This window comes from Phycodurus eques, chromosome 8 (genome assembly GCF_024500275.1).
Source record: "Phycodurus eques isolate BA_2022a chromosome 8, UOR_Pequ_1.1, whole genome shotgun sequence".
Taxonomy (NCBI): Eukaryota; Metazoa; Chordata; class Actinopteri; order Syngnathiformes; family Syngnathidae; genus Phycodurus; species Phycodurus eques.
Genome location: NC_084532.1, coordinates 8,714,011 through 8,741,498, shown reverse-complemented (window position 1 = coordinate 8,741,498; position 27,488 = coordinate 8,714,011). Strand labels below are relative to the sequence as shown.

Here is a 27,488-nt window from a genome sequence, read left to right as displayed (position 1 = left end):
CTGTTCCTGTGATAACTTATCAAGAATACCACTTAGGGTAGTTGGACAGGAATCGAGGGCCAACCTTGTTTTTGCTGTCTGGCTTTTGAGTTGTGTGTGTGCGTGTCTCTATCTAAAATTTAAACAGAGAACTCCATACCAGACTCTTTGAGTGAGACATTTATTGGATTGAAAATTACAAAAAGCCTTAAAAGTCTTGGCACTAGAATGTACTGCCGGTTGGTTGGATGCTTAGAGCCAGTTCAGGGAAACTGCATTCTCTTTGTGTTACAGTCCAGTGATTTAATGCGGTTGTTACTATTCTCGGGTTGTCCCCTTATCCACGCAGGTCTATTCTGGAGAGGACACTGACTTTCATTTGCTTCTCACTGACGAGACAAGAACTTCACTCAGTGGATGTTTCTAAGTGTGTGGGAGTCAGGCAGAGAAATAACAGATATCATTATTTAGAAAGTTGAGGCAGGTAGTTAAATGCAGAAACAATACATTTTGAAATTAAAGGGTTAAAATGGTCACAAGATGAGAAGAGATCAATTGTTTAATGATTCCCTTTATATATACGTTTGTACAGTATGCTTATATTTTATGTATCTCACAGTCATGCTCAAGAACATTGGCACCTGCCAATGTTTTTGCCATGACTGCATAAAAACAAACTTAACGCTTTTTTTTCTGTCTGACATAAAATCAGACTAACCTTTTCCTGTTTTAGGTCAATTAGGATTACCAAAATTATTTCAATTTGCTAAATGCCAAAATAACAAAAAAAAAGGATTTTTTGGGGGGAAAAATCTATACAATAGACAATACAGGCATGGCTTTTAGCATGACAGTATGCGTGTTCATACAAATATTTACTTCGCTTTAAATGTGCACACATTATTGAGGGGTTAAAAAAAAAATCCTGCTCAACTGTGGGGAAAATTTATGGTCACATAATTTTTTTTATTGTTAAAAATAAAAAGGAAAGTATGTTTTTGAGCATACCCCTAGGGGTATGTGAGCACATTTCAGGGGCTACGTGGAAACAGGCTTGGACAAGTGTTATGGAATGTATGTGCTAGCATGATATATTCAGGATTGAAAAAAAAAAAAAAAAAAAAAAAAAGTAACTGTAATCCAGTACAGAAAAAATAAATGTAATCAGATTACAGGTACATTTATTAAAACAATTATTATTATTTTTTTATATTACTATTGTTATTATTATTTCGCAAGATTACATTTTTAATGCGGGAAGAGAGAGGCTAGTTGTTGCTTTGAGCACTCACCCGTTTTCCCACTCGGGGGCCGAGCAACCTTGTCAGGAGTTTAGCAGTGCAACAAGTAAATGTTGACAACATCGATAAAATGGACCGAAGCCACCACGGCCACTGGCTGCATGGTCGTGTTGCCTTCTCAAAAGCGGCTCGTTTGTTTGAAAGTGGAGGAATGGACGGTGATTCTGGATCATATTCACTGGAGGACATTCATTCATTCATGTGTGTGTGTGCGTGTGTTTAATTTCGCACACCCGCGACCCTTGTGGGGATAAGCGGTACAGAAAAAGGATGGACGGATAACTCCTAAAACACGATGAGAGGACACATTGTGTTCAAATTAACAGGAATTAATTTGCCAACTGTGACAGCAAAAATGTGAAAGCTGTCCATCCGCTTAAATCAACAGGGGTTTTATAAGATTTGTATAAGACAAAGGTGGTCCTGTGGGAATGGAGAAAGTACACAGGGGTGACTGTGCGAGCAGGCTGGGATGAAAGAAAATGTGCAATGTGGTAGACTTGATCAGATCCAATGAATAAGCCGAACAAAAGATGGTCACAGAGAAAAAGGGAAATCACTCAAAAGGGTCTGTTCGTTAACTAAACTTATTCTCAGTGGACCAATGCTCCTGGGGAGAAGGACAACAAAAAAGCGGAGGGGGCGATCGAGGTCTGCCATGGAGCACCTGCCTTCACTTCTTTCCCTCACTTTTTGCTTGAGCTGCTTCTTTCATGAGCTCCTTTGCCTCCCAAGTTTGGGGAGACAGTCAAGGCTGAAACTCAGGCAACTGCATGAGCACGATATGATGCACACCTCCAAAACCAACACAATATAAATGCATTTTACGTAAAACGGTCCTGACTTGAAATGTGTCACATTCAATTCACATCGTTGCTGCTGTTTGCCTTGTAAATGAATAAGGTAGCAATTACCCCACCTGCTGCCCTGTTGGCATTGAGACCCACAAGTAAATGTATAATGCTGTTCAAAGTTTGTTTTTTCTCGTCTCTTTACCCCTGAAAGCCACAAAAATAACTTGCCATGAGAAATGCAATAACAGTGTACAATAATACCACCATTACACTTCCCAAACGGTTTCCTTATCCAAATTTAACACAAACCAGACATCTGCCCATGATGCACATGAGAAAGCAGATAAGCCAAGCTTTATTGAGGGAAATCAGTGAGATATTCTTGTCCATGTCATGTTTTTTTGTCAAACCGACATTAAAAAAAGACATCCAGACCAAACCTCACATCTATGCTCCCTCGCGCAATATTAACTTATTTATTTAGAGTTACAAAAGTTAAAACATGATGACAGCTCTGTATTGATATTGCATGTATAATTAAACAATATTTCTTTACTTTTTGAGGTTGCAGGGTATTTAAGTAAATGGTAAATGGACTGCACTTGTATAACGCTTTATCTACACCATCACACTGTCCAAAGCCTCACATTCAACCATTCACACACACATTCATACACTAATGGGTGGCTGCTGCCATGCAAGGCTCTGGCAGGCCCAATGCAGGCAAATTAGGATTCGCTGTCTTGCCCAAGGACATTTCAACATGCGGACAGTCGGAGCCAGGATTTTAACTGGTGATCGTTGCGCCACAATACCAAATGAAATAGCATGTTTGTGGCATTGTGAGACAAGCCAATACCGGTACTTTCTTCGTCAAACTCCATTCATTTATTGCGTCTGTCAACAAGTTGGCTATAATGCTCCCTCCCTGAGTGGCTTCTGTGGAGCAGCCCCGAGTCTGCAGATCATTTGACATGAATTCCCACTTGTTAGAAATGAAACGGGCAGTAATAGTTACGTACGTGGGGGTCAGTTGCTCTTTCTGTTGACTTCAATGACTCTAAAACCGCTGTCTTAACTCTGTGTACAGTTCCAGGACGGCGACTTCTAGTCGTATAGCTGCAGTTGCACAGCTGAATCTTTACAATTGACTCATTGCTTTTGCATGAGGATGAACTATATTCATGGTAAAAAATGTAAAAAATAAACAAATAAATAAATAATAAAATAAAATAGAAAACGCAGTGAATTGTCTTGCTCTGAATTCCAATTTTAAACATTTGTCATTTAAGTGGCAGTCTCCTTGTGTAAATAACTACTGAAATTGCAGCCGAACATAGTGCATTTCTCCTGGAACCACAGTGATGAAGTTAAATGTGGTCACCTGACCCAACTCTACCGACTCATACGACTCGCTGGTAACTGGGACCGACTTATGACAACAAATGTGACTGCTTTTATTTTCAAATGACAATAGCTGCTTGTGCAACCCCAATTCCAATGAAGTTGGGACGTTGTGTTAAACATAAATAAAAACAGAATACAATGATTTGCAAATTATGTTCAACCTATATTTAATTGAATACACAACAAAGACAAGATATTTAATGTTCAAACTGATAAACATTATTGTTTTTAACAAATAATCATTAACTTGGAGTTTTATGGCTGCAACACATTCCAAAAAACCTGGGACAGGGTCATGTTTACCACTGTGTAACATCACCTTTTCTTTTAACAACATTCAATAAACTTTTGGGAACTGAGGACACTAACAGTTGAAGCTTTGTAGGTGGAATTCTTTCCCATTCTTGCTTGATGTACAGCTTCAGCTGTTCAACAGTCCGGGGTCTCCGTTGTCGTATTTTACACCACACATTTTGAATGGGCGACAGGTCTGGACTGCAGGCAGGCCAGTCTAGTACCTGCACTCTTTTACTACGAAGCCAGGCTGTTGTAACACATGCAGAATGTCGTTTGGCATTGTCTTCCTGAAATAAGCAGGGGCGTCCATGAAAAACTGTTGCTTGGATGGCAGCATATGTTTCTCCAAAACCTGTACGTATCTTTCAGAATTAATGGTGCTTTCACAGATGAGTAAGTTCCCCATGCCATTGGCACTAACACAGCCCCACACCATCACAGATGCTGGCTTTTGAACTTTACGTGCATAACAGTCCGGATGGTTCTTTTCCTCTTTGGCCCGGAGGACAAGCTCCACAATTTCCGGCGGCGTTTCTGCGTGTTTTTGATGAATGGCTTTTGCTTTCCTTAGTAGAGTTATAAGTTGCACTTACGGATGTAGCGCCGAACTGTATTTACTGACACTGGTTTTCTGAAGTGTTCCTGAGCCCACGTGGTGATATCCTTTACAGATTGATGTCAGTTTTTGATTCAGTGCTGCCTGAGGGATTGAAGGTCACGGGCATTCAATGTTGGTTTTCGGACTTGCCGCTTACATGCGGTGATTTCTCCAGATTATCTGAACCTTTTGATGATAATGTGGACCGTAGATGATGAAATCCTTAAATTCCTTGCAATTGTACTTTGAGGAACCTCGCCCCATCTTTGCTTGTGAATGACTGAGCAATTCAGGGAAGCTCCTTTTATACCCAATAATGGCACCCACCTGTTCCCAATTAGCCTGTTCACCTGTGGGATGTTCCAAACAGGTGTTTGCTGACCATTCTTCAACTTTCTCAGTCTTTTTATGCCACCCACCCCAGCTTTTTTGGAACGTGTTGCAGCCATAAAATTCTAAGTTAATGATTATTTGCTAAAAACAATAAATCAGTTTATCAGTTTGAACATTAAATATCTTGTCTTTGTAGTGTATTCAATTAAAAATAGGTTGAACATGATTTGCAAATCATTGTATTCTGTTTTTATTTGTTTAACACAACGTCCCAACTTCATTGGAATTGGGGTTGTATTTCATGGCCTTTTGACTCTAGCAACTCTTTAAATAACCATGGTTAAACTGACTGAAAATCTTTGTTCGTCTAAGACAAACTGAGGTAACTAGTAAATTGAATTCCAACTGCATTTATCCAAACATGAGACATTCAGTCATGGCTCGGTCTAAACCTAGACACATTTAGTCTATATCAACTGCAATTAGTGCCTCACTAATTGCTAACCAGTCACATTTCACTTCCTAGTACTACAGACTGCAATAAAGTCCCTAAATGAATTTAGTTAAATACATTAAGTGAATGTTGGCTATACGGATGATGGTATCATCTCGTTAATAATTTTATTCAGAACAATATTATCTTAACTCTGAGCTTATATTTAAAGTGAGTGAGGCTGAGGTTAAGAACAATGGATAGGCTTTTAAATGCATTTATAGCAGATCTGTCCTCCACAGGATTTGTTGCTTCTGTGCAACAATTCTAAGGAAAGAGTACCTATTGGAGGTCTTCTGGCACAAGGCAGGACTTCCATGCATCAAATTTTCATTTGCATTGGTTACTTTATAGATCCTAGACAGAGTTTTTTTTTTCTACACCCTAAAGGGACATTGGAGTGCCACAGCGTCAGCTCATGAAAAACTCTCCAAGGGTTAGTAGGCGTTCTCCATCTTATTTAGAGATACTTGAAGGATGTGGGCAAAGGGCCTGTGGTTAGACGGATTTCCCTATTCATTACAGCACACCACCCTGAAGCAAACTCACTGCAGCAAGTACATTGGCATTTACATTAAATGGTCTAAAGAAGACGTAAGGTTAAGGCTGAGGATGCCTTTGTCACATAACACAAACATAATTTGTACTTGGCGGCATCGTGGACGACTAGTTAGCACATCTGCTTCACAGTTCTGAGGACCAGGCTTCAAATCCCGGCCCCGCCTGTGTGGAGTTTGCATGTTCTCCCCGTGGCTGCTTGGGTTTTCTCCGGGTACTCCGGTTTCCTACCACATCCCAAAAACATGCGTGGTAGGTTGATTGAAGACTCTAAATTGCCCGTAGGTGTGAATCTGAGTGCAAATGGTTGTTTGTTTATATATGCCCTGCGATTGGCTGGCGACCGGTTCAGGGTGTACCCCGCCTCCCGCCCGTAGATAGCTGGGATAGGCTCCAGCTCACCCGCAACCCTTGTGAGTATAAGTATAAATGGATGGAGTGGATGGATAATTTGTATTTTTTTAAATTGACGTAAATCACTGTATTTTTAAATACATTCATGCTTATACCCCACTGTAATAAAAACGTGCCAATTCTGTCCTGACCAATCAATGAACATAAGTGTGTTTAGCTCCACCCTACTACCTGTGGCAGGTCCCAAATGAAAGGGTGCTGAAAATTGGGGGTGTAAACTACAGGTGGGATGTTGCAGGATTTGCTTTATTTGTGCGAACTGCGAAGTCTACTGAGCACAAATGGCATAATGAAGGGTTACAAAGAAAAGCAAATTAAAGACTTATCAGCAACTTTCAGGGAAAAAAAAGTCTACAGGGGCAGAACATACATTTTAAGAAGGAAGGGTGAGTAATTTCACCATGATAGAATACAAACAGGCTACGAAAGAAATAGATAGCAACGTCTACCTACAGTGAGTTGTTGATGGAGGACATCAGCACTAAAAGCTATGCTGAACAGAAAGTAAGATAACATATCATAGCTGTTTGGAGTAGGCTTTCCTGGTGGCATGGGGGCGGGGGGGGGGGGGGGGGGACAAACTGCCAAACTACAAGCAATGTTAAAACGTTTGATTCAACTTATTCTGTCATTTCTCAGCTTCCTGTCCATCATCATGCTTTAGAAGCCCCTGACTGTCATGTAAAAATGAATGTTGGGGATTTGAACAGGACTTTTTGTGGCTCTCATTTTGCTTGTTTACATTTAAAACAGTTTACGTTGTTTCGTGTTTTTCTCCCTTTTCATACCTCAGTCTTTTTGCAGCCTTTTACTTCTGGCTGTAGGGTATAGTTTATGATTTCCTGATACAGCAGGCAGCCCGAGCTCTCAGAGGGTCGTTTGAAACAAAAGCTGCTTTTCAGCTCTCAAGGTTGGTATCTCCCAGCTCAGCTCACTTCAGATAGCTGAAATATGTCGGGTGCGAGTTTTCCTGAGGGGCGGGAGGGAGGGGTGCTGTTCTTCGTCTGCTCTTCCCACAGCGGCCAAGGTGAAAATGACTTTCCCGTGCCAAGAGGCATTTGCTGCTCCTGGAGATGCTATGTAATGTTGCTACACGCTGTCTTCTTAGTGCTCTTCTTCAGAGATGTTGCTCAAAATATCGTACTCTCTTAAATATATTTCTGTGGAGTATGTGTAGGTGTCCAGATCATACACTCTTTGAGCAGCTCTGCTTAAGAACACGGCTTTGGACAAAAACTGTTGATTCAATCCTCTCAACCTGAACTCACAGCTATGGTGCACTTAAGTACCTAACTTAAGGCAACTAACTGCCCCATATGTGCCTAAAGGTATCTTCATTCCTCGTTTGACTAAAAATATTTCATGGAAAGGTAGAATTTCTCTGTGAATGTTTTCAGTTTTTGTTCTCATACCAATGTTTCATTAAGCTCAACAATGCTGCCTGTAGCAGTTGTGCCACAGCGGAGGTCTACTTGGATGTAGCTAAGCCTCTCACAGTTGTTTGCATGTTGTTGTTTAGTCAGCAAATATGATAAGGATGAATCACCACAGCCTCTGTCAATTGCAGCTAAGTAATGTCAAGAATCTTGCCTCAATTGCTTAAAGACAAGGATAACCAAGAAACAATCCATTTCAAACAATCAATCTAATTCCTAAGGATCACTTAATCAATTATTAAACCCATCACTAATTGTTATGTTTACTACTATGATACAGTAAAGAAAGAAGTCAGATATTGTGCAATACTTTTAAAAATGTCATAAAGAAGAAAGAAGCCAAGTTCTAATCTTGATTTATGAGGTTGAGGTCACTGACTTCTTATAAGAGGCTAATTCAGGATGTGTGCACATATTTTGGGAAGAACAATGGAAATGAGTTGAAAAATTAGAGCTTGAGCTCAGGAACTGCAGCAAGCCTGCACCAGGTGAGTTTTCCTGAGGGAACCTAGGAGTATTTTCCCCCTCATTTAGCAGGTCATGAAAGAAACCACAGGCTGCCAGATGTGACAGAGACCACGCACCTTACTTGCACACTGTGAACAGACACACACACACACACACACATTACAAATGAACCTAAACTAACCCAGAGGTGGCTAGAGTAGCCAAATATTGCAATCAAGTAAGAGTGCTGTTACATCAGGATAATAAGACTCCAGTAAAAGTAAATAGTAGTCCTTTAAATAATGAATTAAGAGTAAGTATTCAGTGAAAAAAAATACTCAAGTATTGGGTAACCAGTGAGTAACTTCTGATTTATTCATTGTAAAACGTGTGCTGGAGCACATCCGTAAGGTAAACCGATTTCTACCATGTTTTACGTAATAAGTCACTTTGACAATTTGACTTCTGTGAGGGACTGCACAGAGACTATGTGTAGCCATTTGACTGCCTGGCTCTATTTGATTCGTCCAATGGAGTCAAACATCGGTAGTAGTTGCGTGGGATTGGTGAAACAGTCATTTGACAGTCTCTCTGACAAACCGAACTAGATGGCGCAAGCAATAGTAAATACCTGAAGATAAAAATACAAGTAGTGAGAGGAATGAATCTCAATGTAACTTCTTAACATAATACTCTAGCAAAAGTAAAGCGTATGTTGTATTAAAACTATTCTGACAAGTAAAATTCATCCAAAAAGCTTCTTAAAAGAATGTAACGGAGTAAATGTAGCTCCTGAGTACCCTCCTCTGCTTTAACCTAATGTTCATATGTGCGTGGCACCAATTTACTACATTCCAGCATAAGTCCGAGGCAGATCTCTAGGAGATGAAGGAGACGGAGGGTGAAGACATCAAAGAGGCCCCCAGGGAACCGAATAAATCTGGATTTAAACTTAATCTAAACCCATTTTCATTTACCATTCAAGTTTAACCCCGAGCAAGAATTTGTAACTTATACCTTTGGGTTGTGGTTCCTTCCTAATTAAAGTGATACATATGTAGCTGCCAGTGGACATTATGCAAGAAACCTACATGCTTGAGCAAAAGCAATGACACCCCACCATGTACCTAAAACTCCGTGCTGACCTACATAGCGCCTTGTCATTCCACACATATCGGCTGTGTGTAAAACTGCTGGCTGCTAATTACTTTCACATTACAGAACAGCAGAATGATGTTGGTGGCTTTCCAAGACCACCTACACTGGGACTCGACGAGTGCACATTTGCAAGACATACCACCAATCACACTTGATCTGCTTTAATGTGCAAGCCCAGATTAAAGGAAACATGCTGGCTGGCATCCACTACGTAACGAGGAGTGAGACTTGTTAGGGCTAATGTCTGGGCCTCGACTTCCGATTTCTTGTTTTTATTCTCGCTTTATTATTAGTGAGCATAGGACAGTCTTGGATACACTCATGACATAATAGAAGGATCCACATGTATGGAGTAAGTACGACCACTCAAGATTGTTAGCTATACTGAACAGACGAAATTATTTCCAGTGCAATAAGATTAATATTTCAAGTCCACAATATTGACAAGGAATCACAGAAGTTATTCTACAACAAATATTTTGCTTTCTGCTGTTGTTCCCATTACATTGAGGCAGCATTTTCCTGGCAAACCACTGGCTAATGATGAAACATGCTTGACATTATCTTCCATGTACTTTTTATCCGTCCATCAATTTTCTACCGCTTACCCGAGGTCGGGCCGCGGGGGCAGTAGCTTTAGCAGGGACGCCCAGACTTCCCTGTCCAGAGCCGCTTCATCCAGCTCTTCTGAGGGGATCCCAAGGCGTTTCCAGGCCAGCCGAGAGACGTAGTCTCTCCAGCGTGTCCTGGGTCGTCCCCGGGGTCTCCTCCCAGTGGGACGTGCCCGGAACACCTCACCAGGGAGCCGTCCGAGAGGCATCCCAATCAGATGCCCCAGCCACCTCATCTGGCTCCATTTGGAGGTGCTGATTCTCATCCCAGCCGCTTCACACTCTGCTGCGAACCGCTCCAGTGAGAGTTGGAGATCATGGCGTGATGAAGCCAACAAAACCACATCATCTGCAAGAAGCAGAGATGCAATTCTGAGGCCACCAAAGCGGACCCCCTCTACGCCTCGGCTGCGCCTAGAAATTCTGTCCATAAAAGTTATGAACTGGATCGGTGACAAAGGGCAGCCTTGGCAGAGTCCAACCTTCACCGGAAACGAGTCCGACTTACTGCCGGATATGCGGACCAAACTCTGACTCCGGTCGTACAGGGACCGAACAGCCCGTATCAGGGGGTTTGGTACACAGGACTCCCCGAGGGACACTGTCGAACACCTTCTCCAAGTCCACAAAACACGTGTAGACACGTGGGCGAACTCCCATGCACCCTCGAGGACCCTCCCAAGGGTGTAGAGCTGGTCCACTGTTCCACGGCCAGGACGACAGGCACACTGCTTCTCCTGAATCTGAGATTCGACTTCCCGACGGACCTTCCTCTCCAGCACCGATCAATAGACCTTTCCAGGGAGGCTGAGGAGTGTGATCCCCCTGTAGTTGGAACACACCCTCCAGTTCCCCTTCTTAAAAAGGGGGACCACCACCCCAGTCTGCCAATGCAGAGGCACTGTCCCCGATGTCCACGCGATGTTGCAGAGGCGTGTCAACCAGCACAGCCCCACAACATCCAGAGCCTTTAGGAACTCCGGGCGAATCTCATCCACCCCTGGGGCCTTGCCACCAAGGAGCTTTTTAACCAACTTGGTTACCTCAACCCCAGAGATAGGAGAGCCCACCTCAGAGACCCCAGACTCTGCTTCCTCATGGGAAGGTGTATCGTTGGAGTTGAGGAGGTCTTCGAAGTATTCTCCCCACCGACTCACAACGTCCCGAGTCAAGGTCAGCTGTGCTTCGTCTGGTCCCTCACGTAGGACCTGTTTGCCATGGGTGACCCTGCCAGGGGCATAAAGCCCCAGACAACTTAGCTCCGAGGATCACTGGGACACACAAACCCCTCCACCACGATAAGGTGACAGCTCAAGGAGGGGCTGTACTTTTTGTTTGTTATTATTGTTATTAAAAATAAAATTTAAAAAAATTAAAATTAAAGAATGGCAGCGAGTGGAGAAACTGGCAAACTTGTGGGATAACTCTTTTTTTTTTTTAACCACCAAAATCAAACTGGGCTTGGGAATATGAACTGCACTATGATCATTCAATATTTGGTCCACATGCATTTTGCAAAATTGGTAGCAATACTGATTATGGTTGTAATAGTTGAAGCCGAGTATCTACTGTAGATGCCTGCCTAAGACCATCATAAATTGAGGGGAAGATTGGTTGCTGTCTGAAATTCAATTGGGCTTAAATTATGCAACTGAATGGACAAACACAGGCCGTGGTACCAACAGAGGCTGGTGGAGGGTGCAACAGGTGGTGATGTACTAAAAAAAAAAAAGGTGAACCAGTGTGCACCTTAGTTCACTGCCATACAAAATAGGGATCCTTTTTTTGCAAAGTCAAGGAAGAAGCCATCAGGAAGAGTTAAAGTGTAAATATACCATGCGTTCGCATACTCTGACAGCCTGTACAATTTCTTCATCCTCAAGTGGACCTAAATCCATGTTTCACTGTGAGGTAATGAGCTCTTGTGGGCAAAGCTTAGCACCACAAAGGCAACCATGCAGGGGTTAAGCAAACAACCTGTGGGATCACGCGGGCCTAAGCCTCTTATACACGCCTCTCTGAGAAGAACATCATTGCTGTTTGATAAATGTGTAAAGGTCAAGAGTTTGCAAAGATAGATGGACCAACAGTACATAACCAAGAAAGCTTCTTTTACACCATGGCAAATGTCACCCCAAGTGTGTAAAATATACAGAATCAAGGTTGAAGATTCTCTCTGTGCATTGAATGACTCAATTACAGAGACATTGCTCTGTGGCTTTTCTTTCTACTTTACTATTTTTCAGAGAGTCTGATGTTATTATTTTGATTGATATCACTGGCTGAGAGTTAATTTCAGCCTACTGTTTGTCAAGTGCCTTTGTAAAAAATACAGTACAGGACAGTAATATTTTTCTCAGATTTTTTGGGGCTGAGCCAGGCCTGTTGAAGTCTTTGGCCACATCAATCGCTCCAGCCCTTCAACAAAACTGTATACATTTTTTTCTTGCTGGTTGGACCTCTTCTTCTTTCCCTCACACGGTCCCCTTCTCCTGCTGTGAGTTGCAGGGCAAAGGATTTTCATTTCCTGACATGTTGAAACCAATGCCTTTGAGAGCGCATTTTTTTTTGGGGGGGGGGGTGTCCTAAGACAGACCGAGGCAGATGTATAGAGAGGCAAGAAAACAAGAGTGCGGTGTAGGAGGACTGTTGGCATGTGGGACACCCACATCAGTAAGTAAACCTAAACTTAGGTTGGTTCCAAGTCAGCGTCAACCTTGATCAAACATCTATTGGGACGTTGAATAACCGTTCAGAGTGGATACACTGCATATAAAAACAGAGAGAGTGATTTGACTACATTTTCCCCTCAGCACTCCTGATGATTTTTCTTCTGAACGAGGGAGCAATTCAGCAGGGAGTGATAGTCAGAATTTCAAGGGATTTATGTAAAAAGTGGTGGTTCAGGGTATTTTAGATGACAAAATTCTTCCCCCAGGTTAAATACAAAGTTCTACATGTGTGACTGAACTGGACAAAGCCAAAGGGACAAGAAAACAACTATAATGTGCAACAGAGATTCCCTTCTTTTGGTTATTTCACCTCCTTCCATAACCCAACAGATATCACCACAAAACTCCACAGCCATTTAACACAAGACTCCCTCAAAGAGTTGACAAACCATAGTTAACTAATCTGGACAGAGTGTCGATACAATGTACTGTTCTTTCCTTGAACTTGTGTCTCTCTATAATTAAAGGCACATTCTGTATAGTTAGGTGACAGATTCTTTAAAAATATTGAAAAAAGCTGATGAATGGTACAACCATTAACTGGATTTTGGACGCCAGCAGGGATTCTGTGAAGCGGTCTTGTAAAACAGAGGGAACATTTGAGAGCGTGCCAAAATTTTGGGTGTTGAGCATGGCATAATCCGCAAAACGCCGGTTAGCTTTATGATCATAAAATAGAGTTTTGCTAAATCAGATACTTCAGAGAACTGGGGTACTGGCTACCCCAGCACTAGATTTTTATTCATTTATTTTAATTTATTATTATAATTATTTTTTTCACACTAAAACAGGTTGTACTTTATTGAAGTATTTAACAATGTACTCACGTTATTTTTTGATCAATCCTCATCTACAAATCCATCAAAGTCCTCATGTTCTGTATCCGAAATGAACAGCTGGGCAAGTTCTCAATCAAACACGGCAGGTTTAAGTCAGTCTCGTTGCCGTGCGCCTCCTCACAAATGATGCCGGCTTATACGAGTGCTCGAACAACAGTGCAAGCAGACAAATTGAGGCGTAACTCGGCCAGCAGTTGGAGTTCGTTAATCCATTGCTCGAGTTGGTCTTCCAACTCGGGCAACTCGCCTTGTTTCCGTGGAAACGCAGCTTCGTCTTCTTGACTTGGCGAAGCTCGTTTTTCTGCTTCCTCCACTTGCGAACCATGGATTCGTTGAGCTTGAATTTTCTCGCGGCTGCTCGATTCCCATTTTCCTCCGCGTAACTGATACCTTGCGGTTTAAACTGTGCTTCGTAAACGTGTCTTCGTTTTATTTTGAAGGTGGCTTTCGCCGTGTGTTGGCGACTTCTTACTGTAATGCCTAGTATGTACAAAATTAGGGGCGGCTGGCTTGATTGCTACTTTACGAGTGGCGGCTGGCTTGACCGGCGCTATATACCTACTGGGGGCGTGCCTTTAGCGTCCTCCTTCACGCGCACCCTTCCCCCTTTGCGTCTGCATGCTGTCCTCAGCCACGTCCGCTTTTCCTCTGTATAAGCAGCGTGTCGGCAGGAAATGCTCCCAGTCGGTCAGGCGGAGCGCTCATCACACAACATTTATAGATTTTGGAACTCTGTGCACACATAAGGCGCGCCGCATAAGGCGCCCCTCCATTTTGGAGAAAATGTACAACTTTTAAGTGCGGCTTATGGTCGTGAAAATACGGTGGGTGAAAAACCAGAACGTAAGAGATGAGAATGAACTCCTCTTCTCCTGCCTTGGCACCTATTGTAGAAGGTATGTAGTATAACGCACGCAAACGACATGGGCCATTGCAAATTTTGATTTTAGCATATACCGAGGGGCATAAACATTTTTTAAAAAACAGACAGCGGACTGCAAACAGCCCCCAGGCCATAGTTGGGAACCCACTGCTCTATAGGAAATATATATATGAAAATTAAAATGTAAGATGACTAAATATTGGATATGGAGAAGGACCAACAGGTATGGGGTCAGATTGGGGCTTCATACCCAACCAATGAGATCTCGGCACATGGCCAAATCCAAGTGGGTCAGCAGCAGAGTTGAAAACATACTTCCAAAGACAAAGATTTACGATGGAATTCTGCCAAGGAGTGATAACCATTTTAATGGAAATATTTTTGTCAAAGATGCCTATAAAAACTGGACTGTGGTGTTGTTCCAACTCGGTTGAGCAAAGACAGCCTCCCAGTTTTCAGTTTGAGTTTCCTTAATGCAATACAAACAGGGTTTTAAAGATTTACTCTGACAGGTATCGGGATTTAAAAAGTCAGGTTTTATCCCAGCCCCTATTAAATGAACTGTAGCCGGATCTACGCCCATTAAGCTGATACAAAGTTAACAAAGGTGTAATTTGATAAAACGGTAATGAAGCACGGCCTCAAGGAGCTCTTTAAGGCAGTACTATCCCCTGCAGACCTCCATGTTAAACTATACCAAGCACAGACTGGTAATTGATATGCAATGTGTGTGGCCTATTCCATTAGACTCAAAGTGTCACTTTGTCATCAGGACACTTTGTGTAAACAGCCTGGCCTTATTGGCAGCAAAGAACGCATGGTATTACACCAATAAAATACATTTAAAGAACATTATGTGGCATGCACGAGGTGTTTTTTTATTGCAGAAGACAAAAGAAAAGTGTCAAAAGTGTTGAATAGAAATACGTAGAAGGCAAGAAGTATCACTATGTCTTCTTTGCACTGATTTTTCAAGCAGTAAAAGCTGGCGAGCGTTGACATTGACAGACAATGGGTGACAGGTGGGGTACAAATTGCAGGACACATAATGCCTGGATTAGACTACTAGATTTAGGCCTCGTTATTGGCCCGATTTGCTATCGCGAACAGTTTTGCAGATCAGACCAGACATATTTTGTCAGGAGCGACGAAAACGCACTGTAGTGTGAAATAATCCACGATCAACGAAACCCTATGATGCCGGAACGAAAAGTGTAGCATTTTTGGGGGATATCTTCCGTGCAGTGTGACAAATCACCGAGAAGCCTGCGACATAGCACCTTGACGTCAACCAATAGGATAGCGTCTCACAACGGCGCCTCGCCTCCTCTGGGCATGGCGTACTATTGCGGAGAGAAAGAGGGACGAGTGGAACAACCAAATTGAAGAAAATATGGGCAATTTATGGCAGCAGCACCCCTGCAATTTTGATGTAATCTTGCAAGCCACATTACATTATGATGCCCGCTTGCTAGCGGCATTAAAAGTACGTGAACATGACCTCAAGCTCTCCTTGAACAGAAAAAGCAAAGAGCCTCATGGGATGGCAACAACAAGAGCGGTACTTAAAGCAAGCGATGACAACCGTGGAGAATTAGCAGAATGTTTTGAGTTGATGATTGACAAAAAAAAGGGCTAACATGGCCATATGAATCTTAATTAGGTGGCTAAAATTCAAAAAGGATTTTGAAGCTGTTATTTAAAGGTCCAATAACTACACATTGTGACTTTAAGCGTGTAGCTTTTGCTTGTGCCATGAAGGCCCCCCCCCCCCCCTCAAATAGACTGACCTCCAAAGTAGACAGTAATTTGCAGGAAAGGGTTTTCATGCTTGGCTACAGTTTATAGTGGTAGAAACTTTATCAAACGTCTCGAGTAAGGATCAGAGGGAAGTGTGTTTATCCCGTGATAGAACGCCTGCTTCGCCAAAGCATGGTGACCGCTAGAAAAATAAACTTGCTCCACACAATCCAATTTAAGGGAGACCGAGCGGTTTCCTGCCAATATTAGCCGAAGTCAATTTCGGAGTGTTCACATAAAGCACTGGCTTGGCGTAGCATCGATCAATAAAAAAGAAAACCCTAAATCTGTCTCCGACAAGTTTCCTCCAACAACCTAGCATATTGTCAGGAGATTCCAGCCAATAATTTAGTGGCAAAGTTGTCTAATCTTTACTAGGATCACACATCATAAGAAACTCCATAATAAGTGAATTCCACATCACACGGGGGAGATAGAAACACTAAACACAGGCTATGTGATACATTCAGAAAGAAATGTTCTGCATACTTTTTAAGAGAGTTCAAGCAAACATGAGCATAATATCCTCTAAAAAGCGCGTCCTATTTAGCAGGGAGCAACATTGACGTTTAGCAGACACGACGAGCTCCTGATACTAAATGGGAAGTGGCAGAAAAAGAGTGCAAGATGGATTGTTATTACCTACTTTGCCATAACATTCACATACACTGTCCATAAAGTTCACCTCAGTTTAGGTTTGTCACACTTTTCCATGTCTGCGTAAAGCTTTGCATGTACAGTATTTGTATGTGACAACAAGAACCCTGTAATAAGAAAATGTTTTGTTGAACTGGGTTTCTTATGGACTCTTTTAATCCTCTCAGCTCTATGCTGGCCATTTGTGTCCACCTCGCTTCCTTTACCTGAACCATTTTAGCTGTGATAATACAAACGGAATTCAATTTGTCAATAGTGGTGATTTTTGTATGAATTTATCATTTCCAACTTCAGCTCTTTCAACATACTGTATATATATATATAATCGTATACGGTTTACATTAAGGTGTACCTTTTGGCTCTACCATGACCACTTTACACCGATTTTATCAAGCTGATCGGTATCGGCCGATAATTAGCATTTTACGCCGATCGGCTTTAATGTCATAATTTGCCGATCCGATCGATGACGTCATTGATCCTGCCTCCACAGCCTGAAGACCCCCTGTCTGTCAGCCCTATTGAACCGCGAGGAATTTCAGCGGCAACCCCTCTCGACCCCGCCGGCTGGCCATCTCTCTCTGACAACGTAAGAGTGGAGTTATCATCAGACTTTCAGTTTCCCAAAAGAGAAGATCGGAGAAGTTTCCATCACCGGGCTGGCGGCCAATTCAAGGAGTACCCAGCCTCTCGCCCAGAGTCATGTGGGAGAGGCTCGAGCACATCTGCAACCCCACACAGATTAAGCGCGATAGAAAATGGATGGAAGGTTGTTTTGCAAACAAACTGAAATTTCAAGGGTTTCTCAAAACTCCATGGCTATTTCATGCTCATGACAAACACTGATGTTGCTTCACAACTTTATGCAGTAAACAAAGCAAAAACAAAACAACAACAAATCTTTTAAATTATACACTATGTTTGTACGTCGCCAAAAATGGCCACCGACAAGATGAAAGGGTAGTAAAACGGGCCAAGGCCTGGAGGTTAAACGAGACAACAGCAGCATTGTCAAAATGATTGATGGGGGCAGGCTTGCGGCTAATGGATCGGCATACAGTATACGATAATACAACAAAGGATTTCAGCAGCTGATCAGTCGAAGGAGGAGGACACCGCCACCGACCGCTGCGACACCTCTTTTTAACGTGCTTGTAAATGGCTTCCATCGTGTCTGTCAAATCGTCAGATGACACAGAGCAGCACAGAGAGCAGGACAAGCTCTGATACATTAGTGCCGCCCTCCCACTTCCCCCCCGCCCCTCTCGCTACCATGTGAAGTACCTTTAGTGTCAACATGGCGCTCCATTGCAGACTGCAGCGTGACAGCTGGGCCCAACATGATCGATAGGCTCCCTGAGTGTTATTAAATAGCTAAATGCAATTCTGAACAGATTTCACATGGGGGCCTGTACTCTGCAGAGGATCTTTTTACCTTCTCAGATGAATGCCCCACGTCAGGAACACACACACAATTTATGTAGTCGGAAAACATTGTCGTCAATTTATTTTTATAGGCTTGTCACAGATTATTACTTTGCAGCCTAAGGCTACAGCTTGATTGATGGAAGGAGAGTGGGCATTTTGAAACAACGCCAGACAGAGGACACATTTCTAGCAAATATTTGTAGACCTTTTGGCAAATCTGATTTCACCATTACAAGCTACAATACTAAATCCTTTTTAAATGTTAAAAGTTAGATGGACACGTGTATAAAACCTTGAATCAACATCCGTTTCAAACCCTGAGAAAGAAGCAACTCTGTTTCTGATTCCAATATTTCGTGAGGAGCATGTATTTTTGCAAACAGGATGAAAATATTCAGTTAATAATGTTATGCCAGCTGGACTATCTAACTGGATGCAGTTTCTGATTGAAGACCTCATCAGACGACAACTTATAAAAAATGTTTTAATAAAAATAAAAAACATACATTCATTAATGTACTGATGTGTTTCCCAAAATCAGCATCTAATATCTTGTTTTGACCGCAACTCAACATGCACTGAAAGTGAGACAAAACTGCTTAATCCATTTTCCACATTAGCTTAAATAACCGGTGATAAATAACTCTAATTTCTATTCCTTCATCAAAGAAGTTATTTATTCATTGACGTTTGTTGTTAACTAATTTTTTTATTCCCACCAATTTTGTTGTGGGGTGAAACAATAATCATTAAAATGTCCCACTTTTTATTTCACGAAACATTTGTCTTCAAGTTTAAGAAACTACTGTATTCATCTTAATTTTAAAAACATTGGGGCATATGTATGTGGCGTGTGCGTGTCGATGGTGTGCAATTTGGTGCCAGTCTGAAGTACTGTATGTTTGTTTGCCCTCTGCAAAGCATCATTTGATATCTGATTAGCTGGCAGTTGAGTTGTACTTTGTTTTAATGCTCAGTCCCCATATTAGACTATTTGAATGTGAGAGAATGAGTTTACAAATATTGATCAGACTACAGCGGGCCATGTAACATACAAGGGAACTTTTACTTGGAGACCTGACAGCAGCAAGTAAAAGACAACTATGTCTTTCAGTTTCTTCGTTGTCATGTGTCCCGAGTCTCCTCCACAGTTCAAACATACAGTACGACTGACTGTAATCATCTCCTCACGTGACTGCTGCAGCGTCATGCTGCTCTTTTCTCTAGGAACATGCTAATTAAAGCGTGACCGTCAGAGAAAACATCTCGATCTGCCAAAAAAAAAAAATTATTTAAAAAGATGTTTTTTGGGGGGGTTGAACCTTGATCTCTAGAATACTGGGGGGGAAGTTGTATAGGTATGTAGGGCTGCAACTAATGATTATCTTAATTATCCATTAATCTGTCGATTATTTTTTTTTAGATTAATTGATGAATCCGATTTTTTTGTAACTTTTTTTTCTATTATCAGTCCTTTATTCGAAAACAGGACATTATTTCAAAGTGACAGTGCAGAAAATGCACACACATGATTTGATTATGATTCAGTTACTGGTTTAATCCGTAACATCGTAAAATGGGCAAAAACGTTGATCATTCTTCTCCAAAGTAAAAGCGAATGTGGGCAAATGTGTGATTGTGATGAAACAAAGATAAGCTGTCTGCTTTCATGGAGGACTACAAAAATCGGAGACTATTTACTATCAAGAGGCTGAAATCTGAGGATTTGGACAATGTCTCTAAACGATCAGTCGATTACCCAAATAGTTGATGACTAATTTGATAATCGATTAGTTGTCGAGTAATTAGTTGTTGCATCTCTAATTGTATGTGAATAATTGTCGATGTAGTATACAGCGATTGCATCTTACGTAGATGTGCTTGTAGTGGGGGGGATTAAATCCAAAATGGGAGCACATTTCCTAATATAACTGTGGATGTGGAAGTCCAATTCGAAAACTAACAGAACTAAAAGGCCTCCTGCGTATCTATAAATGACTGAGGGCTGGAGGTTAGGAGGCACACAATAGCTCTCCAGCTGGCCGGCTACGAGGCTCCCATCGTGGGCCCGAGGAGTCAAGTCGTCGCCCGTGTGGATGTTGCTCAGTGCCAATGGGCCCCTTCAACTAAATAGCAAAGATCATTTACGTGAGTGGGGAGGTCGCTTTGTTTGCACGGGGGCACTGTTTCAATGACACGTACGGGATGATCGCGGCCAAACAAAACCGACAGGAGAGGGAAACAAAGACATGCGGGAGTCGACTCACAAGCAGAGCATCGCACAAAAGTCAGCGCGGTGATTTTTGACATGTCGTTGAACCCACGCGAAAAATCCGGAGCATATGTAGCATACGGGGGGGGGGCTTTGAAAAACGTTCGGAGACTCACCGGTCGCGCCGAGGTCCAGGAAGCCGAGGAGCAGCACGACCATCCAGCCCGGACATCCCCGGAGACAGCCGCTCGCCGCGGTCCCACTTGGATACATTCCCTCCACTCGGCCTTAGTTACACCTGGATCAGCTCTCAACATCCGCCGGGCACAAGTTGTACTTCGAGACCCTCCAAAGAGTTGCGAACTCAACTCAAATTCAAGTTCCGGAGCGTGGACACGACAACCTCTGGGTGAGGGTCTGCGAGCAAGATAAGGCTCAGCGGTCTGTGCTGCTTTGAGGGTCTCGTTCCTCCTCGGCGGAGCTCTGCTCACTTTCTCCTTCTTCCCCGTCTGTCTGTCCAAATGATCGCGATCCTGCCCACGAACCTGACGCTCGCACGCAAGTCTGCAGACACTGCTCGCGGAGCACATGCTTTGCCTCCGAGGCCAAACCACGTGGCGCCACCTGCTGGCCACAACAGGAACACTCATCACTCGCTTGATGGGGAGCTCGCTTCAAACGAAACAAAAAAGACAAAACCGGCTGTGTTCGGAATGGCCGTAATGGATCAAATAAATACACAATATACCAATGGGAATCAATCCCTATGAATAAATACATAAATTCTATACCCTGTAGAATCCGATAGGATGTCCAGAATTCGGCCCAGGGATTATTTGCGACCCGCTGCACATTTTGAATGCCGCATATTCTAATAACATTAAACCTGGCCTGCATCAGGAGGTTATGAGAAAAAGTTGAGTCTATTTTCTTAGAATAAAAGAATAATTATAATAATAATAATAATAAAACAAGTTTAATGTAACAAGACACGCTTTTTATTATTTAAAAAGAAAATGGAAAAGTAAAAAAAGAATTGAATTGAATGAAAATGTCTTCCTGAGCGATTCCTTGTCCTGAACGCGCGTTTTGGTTCGTTGTCATGCTGAAAGACCCATTCACGACACAAATTCACTGTGGGAAATGTGGTTTTCTTCCAGAGAACTGGAACACCCTGAGTTGGTTCATTGGGGTGTAATGCATGCAACACACAAAGAAATAGAGGAGAGATTCAAATGGTATAAGAAATAAACCAAATCGGAGTTTGTAAACTTGGTTACAAAACACACAAAATGTTTTTTAAATAAATCTGTAACACAAAACTCTGGAGCAGACACAGTGGATCAAAAAATAAATCCAGTGCATCCGGGTTGGATACAATTACCTACATATAAAACTATCGAAACCATATCCAAATATTTAACCCAGTGAACTTGAACTGATTGCACATGGACTAAGAAAGATGAAAGAAAGCTCAAGGCAAATTAAAGACAATTTATTTTCAACCAATTACACTTGTACACAAAGGCGCGCACACACCCCTTGTTTCGTTTTACTGAATTCATTTGTGGCACATACTTTGACTTTGCATGTGGCTGCACAGATGGAGAAGATAAAAGGAAAAGATTGGTACCCGTTTGGTGTCCACGCGACTGGACTTGGACCGTTAATGACACTAACCGCTTCATGTTAGAATATTTTCCTCTCTGAATATCTTTTGGCTTTGTCATTACCCTCAGAGGGGGAAAAATGAAGATGAAAAGTCCCTAAAATAGAATTATTTGATGATATTGTCCATGTCCAAGAGCTTCACTGTTATTATTGCTGGTCCAAGTCAAGTCTCGGAGCAGAGCGACAAGTCTCTTTTGTGTATCTAATCCAAATCTAACTTCACTTCCTCCCTTCCATCGACTTGCAAAATCATCCCTGGAGAGATGTTGTTAACCAGAGTATGGAGATGACTCAGCCCAGGCTTCCTGCTGATTTTGAGATCGTGTAAGGGGTGTGTCTTAATTGGTATCACTTGAAATAAAACCAGAGTTTATTTTCACTTAGACATTGTTGTAATAACAAACGAAAGAAGTCAACATTCGGAAAGTTTGCAGTTTCTCTGGCCCTTCTATACCTCCTCCATGGTCGGGGGAATTAACAATACGATCGTTGTTTGGTATACAAAGCAGCGGGCAGTTAAAAGTAGCCAAAAACTGTTGGTTAAAACCAAACCAAGGCAGTTGGACATGAAAATAACAGTCCGCCAATTTCAGCACATGATGACCCCACTGGAAGCAAGAAAGAGTTTGCATGTGCCCGTGTGGCCGTGTGCATCCCGGGTGTCCATGTCGACTGCACCAGCCATCAAATCCTGATAGTGAGAGGCGCGTGGTGAAGCCCTGCTGTCAGCGGACCACCTAACATTCTCCAGAAGTTCGCTCCCCGAGGTTTGGACATTCAGCCTCGTTTCCACCAGGATCCCAATTTTCCGTTCACTTTGGTGCAATACAGGATTTGATGATTATTATTATTATTTTGCCATTCGTCTCTGCCTTTTTTAAAAGATGTGGTATTGATCAAATGAACCCAGTAGTACACTCTCCCAGTGTTTTTCGACTCAAAGCCGCATTCTGCCAGTCAGCCACCGCCACCTATTTAAGGCACTCCTGGTCACTGACTCATGGTCAAATTGACTCTTCATCACTTTTCTGTGGATTGATCCTTGTTGCCAACCCTGTCTGCCCTTGAGCCTCCTGATTCGTCGTTCTCTTGGAAATACCCTCAGTCTTCAGTCCCCGAGCACGAGTTTTGCCCAAGTACATTTTCCTGTCCCCGTGGCTGTTTGGCATTTTGCTGCAACAATCACTTCACTTTCAGATGTCAGGAAACATCAGCCTTTTCCGGTCTTTCGTATGATTGATGCCAACACATGAAAAGACTGAAAAGAGACCCAACCAGGGTACAATAGTTGCATCACTGACATTACAGAAGGCAGGAACCATCAATCTTCTACTTTATTATGGGCTAACTCCACAAGACACCATCCCTGGCATTTATGGTCCTTAAAAAATACACAAAGAAATGGAAGATATCTTCGCACCTTTGTTTATCAAACACCACATCACATTCAAAACTCGTTGGACTTGGTTGACAAGGTCAGTGAGCAAAATCTGGACAAAAATGAAACCTCATTATTTTGTTAATGTCACGTCATTGTTCACTTGTATTCCAACTCAGTATGTAGTGAAAACTGTGAGGTAACAGTTACTGCTTGATCCCACCCTCCAAGACAGATCGACATGCAACTAGGAGCAGATATTCCATTTTCTGGACTTTGTATAAACATACCACTCATGGGAACATTTTACAGGCAACAAACACAGTGCTGCTTAGTGGAAATATGTTGGTAGGGATTTTGTTACCGCCATTGATCCATTGCCAAACCAATTGTGCTCCAGATCTGACAAACTAAGAAACTAAAGACGGAAGTCGATCGCGCTGATCGCTGTGCACGTCTGATCTGTAACTAAAGAAAATGTTTGGTTGAGGTTATTGTTGCCAAAGGCGGGTCAAGCAGTTATCAAATCCAAGAGTTCTCACAGTTTTTCCTCCCACTTGACCACAGCCATTGCAAGACAAACAGCATCTGTCACCAAAAGAACCACACAGTCATACAGTAGGCTAGGCTCTTTCATAAATCACAGCAGTACGCTAGCCTTTAGGATACTTCTACCAGGACCGAGGTTAAAGGGTTTCAGTTATTGCTATCGCCAGTCCCTCAATGATCATTTAAAGTATAACTACATTTCTACCACATCTGTTTTTTTTTTTTTTTTTTAATCAAATTACCTGTTGAAATAAAAATGTATGCCAGCATTGGTTTACCTTCCAAGTTCATTTTGACTGACACGTCACACACTTAAACTAAGGTGGTAAAGAAGGCGGGTAACATCATCATTCAAGAGATTTAGCCTGGTTTCGTCATCACTCTGCTTTGGTCTAATCACATGAAAGGAAGAGTTTGTTTACTGGTGGTGCCGTGGAAGAATGCCACGCCTGCTGCCACCTGGAAAATGTGTGTTGTCACGGTGAAATGTGCAATAAACAAAAAAAATAATAATATGAGACTTGTGACTTGGACCTCTGCTAATACAACTGGTTGAAGGGTTAATGGAAGGCAGGAGTGTCCATCTGGGACTCAGTGCTGATTTAATGGCACACAGGTGTGTCACAAGGTCAGAAAGAGCCACCCGCCACAGGCACATGTGCAGGAAAATGATCAGGATAAAGAAATGGTAGCAACAACATTTTCTCTCTCATCAATCCATCCATCCATTTTCGAGGTGGGTAGTGACGTGTTACATTTACTCCATTTACTGAAGTAACTTTTACTTGAGTCATATTATTTTAAAGTAGCAGTACTCAAGTACAATATTTGACTAGTCTAGCCACTAGTGCTCTGGAGTACAGTATATAACGGCGACCTCAGCTCTCTGCGATTGAACATTTTTGCCCACATGCTTTTTATATACAGTAACATACTGTATCCTCTGTGTCAAGTTGTCAGGCAATGGGCAAAGTGAGACCAGACTTGTTTGGGAGAAACCTCACCGGAGAAAAGTGACGGAGTGCGACACGGAGACCGAAAGTTTTTTTAAGATAATAAAGAGTGAAAATAGTGGTAATAATACATTTTAGTAGGCTCGTTTTGTTAAAATGGCTTGTTGAAATGCATCGCTGAAGAATGAAGACAGCCACATGAGGTAAGCACTTGCAGATTCATTTCCCCTTATTCATGTTTCCCCCCCAGCTCAATGCTATATTGATTGCATCACTAATGTCTCTAAGGCCTTAGGTAAGAGTTTGGATGGATGACGTGACAAGTGTTTGCTTTTTAAAGGCTTTCTGTAAGTGCAATTTCGGTTTCGGACTAAAAGACTACTTTCACCGAAATAAAACCACTGAAATACCATATCACATGATGATCACTGAGGGCCGGCACGCGACTGTGTACACATCAGAGTAAATAATCTTTTTTTCTAACCTAATTACTATTAACAAGCAAAGCATTGTAGAGCTTTGTCGACTATCCAGTAGAACTGACTTATTACACATACCCCACACGCACGGTTTAATAATGACACAGTGCCCGGTGCTATAAATCAAACAAATGTGAAATAAGCATGAATGTTAAATAACACATATAATGTTAAGCAACACACACATTCAAACTACTATAAGTCACTGACGGTGTAGTGGTACATTCGCTGCTTTCCGCTGCTCGAGTGTGGACTGTTAGCAGGCAAGTTAGTACGTGTTTATAGAGGAAAATTCTGTAAATAACGGCGCTAAACAGCCATAAAAGGGACCGGAAACCGGACACGAATTAGTACGCCACTGCCGCTACGTCACTTCAGAAAATTAACCGATAATTTCAAAGTACATTAATATCATAAATCTTTGTGACATAAGATAACCTTCATTAGTCCCACAATGGGGAAATTTGCATCATTTCAGCAGCAATAGTGGATACAGGAAATACAAAAAGAGCATGCAAGAGAAGACGTTTGGCTGCAAATGCGCCCACCATGTTGATGGAATTAATACTTTAAAACAACAAATACTGAAGCTAGAATGTATTAACGATTATGGTTATAGAGTAATTATGTTGTGAAATTGAGCAGTATACGTAATACATAATATACTGCAATAACTGTCCCGCGTTAATGTTCTTCACATAATTTTTAAAAGTATGGAAATTCAAATTGTTCTGGAAGTGAATTTCTATAAGTTGGCAGCTCCGCAGTCGTTGCCATAAATGCAATTTTACTAATAATTGGCCTAGTGTTATAATTGATAATTGGCAGGCTTTGATTTATTTTTATATTTTCATTAATGTAAAGCGCTTTTTTTTTTTTTTTTTTGGTATGAAAAGCACTTACAAATAAAGTTTGTTTTATAGACCGCTAATTTTTTTCGGTGTTTCTGTTTTCGGCTTCCAGCCTTGGGCTTCCCAGTTTCGGTTTTCGGTTTCAACTTTTAGTATGAACAGTACAGTTCTACGCTATTGCAAACTATAGCTTATAATACACTTTCTATCAGTGCAGGGCATAGAAAAGGTTGGGCATCACAACTGCCATATACAGTAAAAAGCGCTTCGAAGAGAGAACCACAACCACAATTTGTCACGGAAATTTGAAACTTTTGTATTTTCTAACCTTATTTAGTAGTTTGAGAATGACGTATTTGTCTGCCAAGTTGCCCTCTTTTCTCTGAAGAACTGAATGGGTCCCTCTGTAAACATGGCGCCACGCCAGCTCTCAAGAAAGCCATTTTGGTCCTTTAATAGCAGCAGACCAGACCATCTAAATGTAATCCTTTCTGTGATTACATGATATAATGACAGCCGATCCAAATACGGCCTGTGGGCCATTAGCAACATTGAGGAACACATTATGCATTCCACTACTAGACCTTAGTGCAATGCAATCGTGATGCCCTGGTTGTGACTATAGGACTACAACGTTGAAACACTTCTAAACAGTTGTCGCAACGACTTTTACAAATCCTAGGAAATGCTAAATACATTATACATCTAACTCTCACTAGAAAATACAACCTGATTGACTAATCGCAGCTCAAGAACTTTAACCTAACTAACCCAGACGCTTTTGCGGGGGATTAGTGAACTGATGATCGCAGGCACGACACACTGACATGTATGACATAAATTGTTGCAAAGTATACCATTTGTGATTAAGGCCAATTTTCCCTGTCATGTTCAGAGAGAAACATGCAGCCTTCCTGCTGCACCTGAGTTTTAACCCACACTCCTATTAACCAAATTACAGCCAATTTTAGCCCAGATATGGCATTTGTGCAAGTTGACACCAATTTGGGTCACAAATGGTCTGTCTTTTTTTACTTGCAACATTTATCTGGCTTATATAGACCATCCCATTGTCCAAGAACTGCAAATCAAATACTGATTGCATTAGTAGTAGTATTGTTGAACTAGAGTATACCGCGCTGTATCATTTAGCTTAAAACGCATCAATAAGGAGCTACATGCACGCTGTGCATCTTTTTCCCCCCGCTCTTTTTTTTTTTGTTCGGCTAT

At 41.9% G+C, this 27,488-nt stretch overlaps 1 protein-coding gene across 2 annotated transcripts in view; it reads right to left on the bottom strand.

Moving 5' to 3' along the window:
* ror1 (receptor tyrosine kinase-like orphan receptor 1) overlaps positions 1 to 20,976 on the bottom strand; it is a 125,885-nt gene extending 104,909 nt beyond the window's left edge. For both annotated transcript variants that reach the window (XM_061684639.1, XM_061684640.1), the window contains exon 1: positions 20,554 to 20,976. In XM_061684639.1, the coding sequence (XP_061540623.1) occupies positions 20,554 to 20,650 (97 nt within the window). In that variant the 5' untranslated portion in view covers positions 20,651 to 20,976. The remainder of the gene's footprint in view (positions 1 to 20,553) is intronic.
* Positions 20,977 to 27,488: the final 6,512 nt, after the last annotated feature.